The sequence below is a fragment of the Salmo salar genome, chromosome 08 (genome assembly GCF_965601325.2).
Source record: "Salmo salar chromosome 08, fSalSal1, whole genome shotgun sequence".
NCBI lineage: Eukaryota > Metazoa > Chordata > Actinopteri > Salmoniformes > Salmonidae > Salmo > Salmo salar.
Window position 1 is genome coordinate 14,515,026 of NC_138298.1, and position 7,266 is coordinate 14,522,291.

The window sequence follows — 7,266 nt, forward strand, 5'->3', positions numbered from 1 at the left end:
AGGGGTCTGAACATTTGTCATCACCTGTTTTTGTCATCACAAATGTCATCACCTGTTAAATCCACTTCAAATCAGTGTAGATGAAGGGGATGAGACAGGTTTAAGAAGGATTTTTTAAGCTTTGAGACAATCGAGACATGGATTGTGTGTGTTTGCCATTCAGAGGGTGAACAAGCAAAACAAAGATTTAAGTGGTTTTGGACGGGGTACACCAGGCACACCAGTTTAAGTGTGTCAATAACTGCAATACTGCTGGGTTTTTCGTGTGTATCAAGAATGATCCACCACCCCGAGGACATCCACCCAAACTGTCAACTGTGGGAAGCATTGGAGTCAACATGGACCAGCATCCCCTTTCGACACCTTGAGGCTGTTCTGAGAGCAAAAGGGGTGCAACTCAATATTAAGACGGTGTTTCTAATGTTTTGTACACAAGTTGGTATGTAGCCAGCATTTTGTCAATTGACTGCCATTCTACACTATAGGGTCAAACTGAGCTTTACTGGGCTGGACTGGTTAATACTGGGCTGGCCTGGTTAAGGATCCACCACAGATCCTGGAAAGGTTTTGGAAAGGACAATGTGAAAAGGAAATATGTGAGCCAGCACACAGTATGTTTTCGTTGGCCCTGTATTGTGTAAATCAGGCACTGATATGTCACTCCCTATGTCATCTTATCACAATGCTCTTCATTCCTGGTCCTAGAAGACTGCAGTGTGTTGCATGCCTTTGTCTCTGCCCAGCGCTAGAAATACTGATCCAACTAATAATCAAGATTTTGACTACATGAATCAGGTGTATTAGCTGTGCAGCTCTCCAGGACCAGAAGTGAAGAAAATGTAAGTTGTATCACATAACAGACATCCAAAACTCTGGTTAAATGGACAAACGTCTAAAACCTCCTACAGCCACAAAATAGAGTAAAAAAATCTTCACAATTTTACCTGGAAAATTGGCAGTCGCTCTGCTAGCATTCTCATCCACAGGTAGCTTGGTCTGTCAACTAACGGTGTCAACAGGGCCCAGGGCCATGGCGCATCCCGTGTCAACATGCTTAACCAAACCCCCCCCCCGTCGCTACACAAAAAAATACATTGAAACAAGTATATGTAAATTGTAAGCTGTGGAAAGGCTTCTCTTGATGGACAACAATTAATCAACCGCCTCACCTTTATCAATGTGGACCTCCAGGATCTTCTTCTGCCGCAGGATCTTGCGTCCACTGCAGGCCTTGCAGCGGTCCTTGTGGCTGATGCGCTGGCCCTGGCAGCCCCCACACACAGTGGACACCTGCTGCACCATGCCCGGGCCCAGCTGGTGGAGGCGCACCTGCATGCCCGTGCCCCGACAGGACATGCACATCTCCACCAAGCCCTTCCTTCCCCCGCGACCTACCCCAAAACACAGCCATGTCAGTCCATATCACCCCCGTCGTTTGCAGCAATAATTCTATTATTACATCACCTTTTAAACTGAATGCCACATGCTGCGTTTGACAGGGCAGTAAATGCTAGTCAACAGATTGCGATTCTGTGGCTTAACAATCCACTGTAAAAATGTACTTTGAGGTAAGCAAGAACATTTATGTATGCATTTTATAATCAGAGCAACAACAAAAAATGGAACCAAACAATACAGTTTGGGCATCGTATGACGATCTCGGAAATGTTTTATCCTAGCAGAGGCATTTACCTCCCTCTAACAGTCAATTGTTTATAAATGTGATCTTGTGAAAACCTTATTTCACTACATCAAAGTATAATGACATCCAATCCATGCATGATCACACAGGGCTATTGAACCTGATGACTTTAGGGTCACTACACTGGTCATTTTCATCCATCCCTTTTAATAAGGGACTGATCAAGACCAAGGTTAACCAACAATGTAACATGTGTAGTAATGTAGCACCTTCACATCGATCGCAAATAACATTCTTCTGGACAGCAAGTTTCCTCGTGGCGCCATTGAAGAGGTCTTCCAAAGAGACTGTGAGCTGATGTACAACATTCTTTCCTAGGTTTGGAGAGCACATTAGCTTTAGAGATGTTAAGAAGAACCACAGAAAACCAAAGGCCAGAATTTGAAGTCTGACGTCTGTGTAAGGTAATATTTGCCTCTGTACTATTTTGTTTTACCTCTCCTCTCCCGGTGCATTCGGCCACCTCCTCCAAAGAACATGTCAAATATGTCCATGGGGGATCCAAAACCCCCGCCACTGCCCCCTCCTTTTATGGCTTTCTCCCCACCCCGGTCGTACACCTCTCTCTTCTGGGAGTCCGATAGCACCTCATATGCCTGAGAGATCTGCTTAAACTGGGAAGAAAAAAATGAATTATCCATTCTCAAAGCACAAACTACTAGAAATCTCAACTAGTACTCAAAAATATTAAACAACTTACTAGAAATGTCTCACAGAACTGTAGAAACAATTTATGTATTTTCCATATTCATCTCTTAAAATAACCTTGCATAACCAGTATCAGTGTGCTGGATTAGCATATCGCTGCCTCCCTGAACTTGCCTCTGACTGGGCTTGAACCAGGGTCCTCTACCTTGCCAACACACGTGACCACCCGCTCGATAATGTGCAAACCGTTTGAGCTATACAAAATTTACCAATTGGATAGCTCCATCTGCGACATTTCAAGCTAGCTGTGGAGTGAGTTTACTGTAAGTTCTTAATACCGCTACACTGGCATGCATAACTTTCCTCCACTCAACCACTGGTAATAAATCAGAACCTATTCATAGAAGCAGTCTCAGATTGTTTATAAACATACACAGCTCAGCAAAGTTAAGGTGGTACAGAAAAATGTACTCTGTGACTGTCGTGGATGCAAAGTGGTTTTCTGAATACATCCACTCACTTTCTCCCCCTCCGTAGGGTTCTTGTCAGGGTGGTACTTCAAGGCCAGCTTACGATAAGCCTTTTTCAGCTCATCTGGAGTGGCATTGGGCTTAACACCCAACATATCATAAAAGCCGGTTTCCTTCACCATTGTTGTTTGTTACAGACTGCAGAAGAAAAAGAAATTCTGTTCACACAAGTGTCCATTTCTCTTCCTGTATGACATATAGTGCCGGCTCGATTACAAAGAAATAACGTTTTCACATTTTTTTTTGGGGGGGGGGGGGGGGGGGGGTCTTACGCAGTCTGACGAAATCACTATTTAGTAGTTCAAAGTAAGTAAATATGGCATACTTTTACGACTGCTGAATACCAACTATCAATCTCTATCCCTTTCGATCGTGCGTTCTTGTCTCTTCTCTCCGTCTCTGACCGGACAAGTAGGCGCGCAATGGATTATGTTCATTGCAGTTAATTACCACATTTTCTGTTCTAATCTATGTAGAATATTGGCCTGTTGGAAACATTGCAGTTGGGCTTGATCTGATCAAGAAAAATGGCGCATTGCACTCTCACAGGAAAAACAAAATTAAAATCAAATAATTGAACCTAAACTTGGTCAATTAGTTGCTTAAAAAAAAAACATTTTGGTTAATCGCTCAGAACTAATGACATTATTTGCATTTCTTGGTATGACAACTTCCTCCCCCACCACAGCAATTTGACAATAGAAATCCCCAATCAGATAGCATTAGAAACCACAAAATTGGTGAACAGCAACATTTATTTCAACATGAGGGGTTAGCTCTTAACATCTGATCAAACCAATACCACAGAGTTTCTGAACCCAGAAGCGCAACATGGTGAGACCTCTGAGAACGCTTGCGAAACAGGTCAGAGGGGTGTCCTACAAAGCAAGCTAGATTTTTCTAGTTTTCTAAAGCTAACCAGCTTCAGTTAGGTTCACATTCCAGCTTCATCCATCCTACAAAAGTATTTATTGCTCATCCACCTGCCACTAACTCTAGCAGGCTTATAAGTGCACATGGCTAGTCAAAACACTGAACTCTTCATTGAGGCAATGCTGAAACAATCCATGGGCAAGACCATGCCACATTCATTTGTGCCAAAATCAAAATGAGAAAAATTATCTTGCAAATTTGGCAGGCTATGGTGTAAAATAGAAGTGCCGTCTTTATTTTCTTTCTTACCATTAATTCTGACTTGTGCTTTTCAATGCACAACAAGTATATTCCCCCCCCCTCTCCTATCGATCAAATAATTGTATTGTCAAATTGTCAAACAAAAGTATTACTGTGTGTGAAGTTTAAAATGCATTCTGTCATTGCTAAATGTGCAATGTGACTTTAACATTACTCTTTTTAAACACAAACATTTGATTTCTCACTACAGTTTTCAGCCGTCAGCTTCGCCCAGGACTGGTTCATGTGAACTACAATCCTGACGCTGTGTTTTAACATCAATAATCATCGCTTGGGAAACGGCTTTCAAAACATATGGCTTTCATCAGCAAGAAAGAATCTTTAAATAAAGAGATACACTTACTGTAGCAGTTATGCACATATCCATACAGCTATGGTAGCCCAATATTGGACTAAAGGTGCCTAACACTACTCCTTAGATAAAGGATCTTAAATGTTCTGTTTAAAGGGCGAATTGGCTCTTTCAGCCAAAACAGCCAAATGTGCCATTTAAACGTGAACCGATTCTCAATTGCGGTATGGTTCTAGAAATATAAATACCTTTACTTTCAAATCAACAAAATAATTTCACGAATGCTAAAAACAATTACTGTACACTTTTAACACAATTGCAGAGGACAGTATTTTTCAGTGACACATTTGGGGCTCCCGAGAGGCACATCGGTCTAAGACACTGCATCTCAGTGCAAGAGGCGTCACTACGGTCCTTGGTTCGAATCCAGGCCGTATCACATCCAGCCGTGATTGGGAGTCCCATAGGGCGGCGCACGTCCGGGTTTGGCCGTCATTGTAAATAAGAATTTATTCTTAACTGACTTGCCTAGTTAAATTAAAGGTTAAATAAATAAAAACAGTGGCGTTTGTCTTCAGTTTACTCACAGGTAACACGTTAGGTGTTCAGAGCCGAAGATAGCTAATTAATTAGCACAGGTAGTCCATTGACTTGTGTCCGTAAACAAAAGCGCTATTATTTCTCTCTGATATCAAAGATAAAATCCTCATGCTACCAAAACCGTACCGCAAGCGATGTGTTCAGACCGAGCGTCGGGGTTTAACAAAACATCCCTGTACAGAAGACGCATTCTTCTAATTACTCTTGTATGTGTAATGGAATAATCAAGGGCTAGTAGTAATGGAACTGTGTCATGATCAAGGGCTAGGAGGTGATCTCTCGTATTGGAGAAGCAGTTTCTGCCAATCTTCATACTGTAACGTTAACGTTACTGTCTTTGCCAATACTCTAGAAGCGCTAGCTAGCGTCGAGCGTTAGCTACATTATTTTACTAAACGCTTAAAGGACAAGAGACCAATCTAGCTAGTTACCAGTATCCAACATAACGTTAAGTTAGCTAGCAAGGTAACTTACCTAGGTTTGGTAGCTAGCTAGGCTAACGTTAGCTGGCTAGCAATCCCCGACCTAGCTGAGAGTGATAGTAGTAGCTTAGCTAGTAGTTTGTTACCAATTAGGAACATTACTTTTTTGCAGAATGAAAACACCATTATATTGCGATTAGCTACCTGTTACAATAGACGTCCGTAGAGAGAAATTACTTTTTTTTTATATATATATTTTTTTAACTTAGACCCCCCTCTCGTCCTGGCGATGAACTTCCAGAACCTTCTACTTGCACCGCCTACTTTTGTGCTGCTTTCAAGACAACTCGGGAAAAAACGAGGTCAAACCATGATGTCGGTGATATTCAGGGCGGAAAGTCGGAGCTATTGAAAGATGCCCGAGTTTCCGACTTGAGATTCCGAGGTGGATTGCCGTTGAAAACGATTTTTTCCAGTCGGAGCTGGGGTTTTTTTTCTCCAGTTACATTTACGTCATTTAGCAGACACTCTTATCCAGAGTGACTTACAAATTCGTGCATTCACCTTATGATGTCCAGTGGAACAACCACTTTACAATAGTACATCTATCTTATTTTTTTTCTTTTAAATTTTTTTTAATGTATTTTTTTTGTTTTTTTTGGGGGGGGGGGGGGGGGGGGTTAGAAGGTTTACTTATCCTATCCCAGGTATTCCTTAAAGAGGTGGGGTTTCAGGTGTCTCCGGAAGGTGGTGATTGACTCCGCTGTCCTGGCGTCTTGAGGGAGCTTGTTCCACCATTGGTGCCAGAGCAGCGAACAGTTTTGACTGGGCTGAGCGGGAACTGTGCTTCCGCAAAGGTAGGGGGGCCAGCAGGGCAGAGGTGGATGAACGCAGTGCCCTTGTTTGGGTGTAGGGACTGATCAGAGCCTGAAGGTACGGAGGTGCCATTCCCCTCACAGCTCCGTAGGCAAGCACCATGGTCTCCACTGGCTTCAACTGGAAGCCAGTGGAGTGTGACCAACTACAGCACCGATGTTAGCATAGCATTAATTAGCACCCATTTGCACATGACCTAGCTAATTGCTCACAATTGTGCTGCTGCTCCAGTTCCAACTGTTCTGCCTGCAGCTATGGAACCCTGACCTGTTCACCGGACGTGCTACCTGTCCCAGACCTGTTGTCCCAGACCTGCTGGAACCCTGACCTATTCACCGGATGTGCTACCTGTCCCAGACCTGCTGTTTTCAACTCTCTAGAGACAGCAGGAGCGGTAGAGATACTCTCAAAGATCGGCTATAAAAAAAGCCAACTGACACTTACTCTTGTGTTACTGACTTGTTGCATCCTCGACAACTACTATGATTATTATTATTTGACAATGCTGGTCATTTATGAACATTTGAACATCTAGGCCATGTGCTGTTATAATCTCCACCCGGCACAGCCAGAAGAGGACTGGCCACCCCTCATAACCTGGTTCCTCTCTAGGTTTCTTCCTAGGTTTTGGCCTTTCTAGGGAGTTTTTCCTAGCCACCGTGCTTCTACACCTGCATTGCTTGCTGTTTGGGGTTTTAGGCTGGGTTTCTGTACAGCACTTTGTGATATCAGCTGATGTAAGAAGGGCTATATGAATACATTTGATTTGATTTTGAATGGGGGAGTCTTATTTGGACAAATTTGCCTACTTGAGCAGTAAGCCTAGGTTTACATGTACAGTTATGTAATTGATTTGATCGTTGATTTTTTTTTCTGTGTTTCTTCAATGTATGGCTTGTTGTGTTTGGCTGGCTCTAAATGTGTACCGTTGATGCCATTCCCTTAGTTACACAGAGTCTACACAGCCTACACATAGTATATACAATAATGAAATCACCTGGT

At 42.8% G+C, this 7,266-nt stretch overlaps 1 protein-coding gene across 3 annotated transcripts in view; it reads right to left on the bottom strand.

Moving 5' to 3' along the window:
* The window catches only part of dnja1 (DnaJ homolog subfamily A member 1), a 39,772-nt gene extending 34,032 nt beyond the window's left edge, over positions 1–5,740 (bottom strand). Inside the window, 5 exon segments of one of the 3 annotated variants that reach the window (NM_001140191.1) lie at positions 1,170–1,391; positions 1,912–2,016; positions 2,139–2,316; positions 2,871–3,018; positions 5,593–5,656. In NM_001140191.1, the coding sequence (NP_001133663.1) occupies positions 1,170–1,391; positions 1,912–2,016; positions 2,139–2,316; positions 2,871–3,002 (637 nt within the window). In that variant the 5' untranslated portion in view covers positions 3,003–3,018; positions 5,593–5,656. 3 annotated transcript variants of the gene reach the window in all.
* Positions 5,741–7,266: the final 1,526 nt, after the last annotated feature.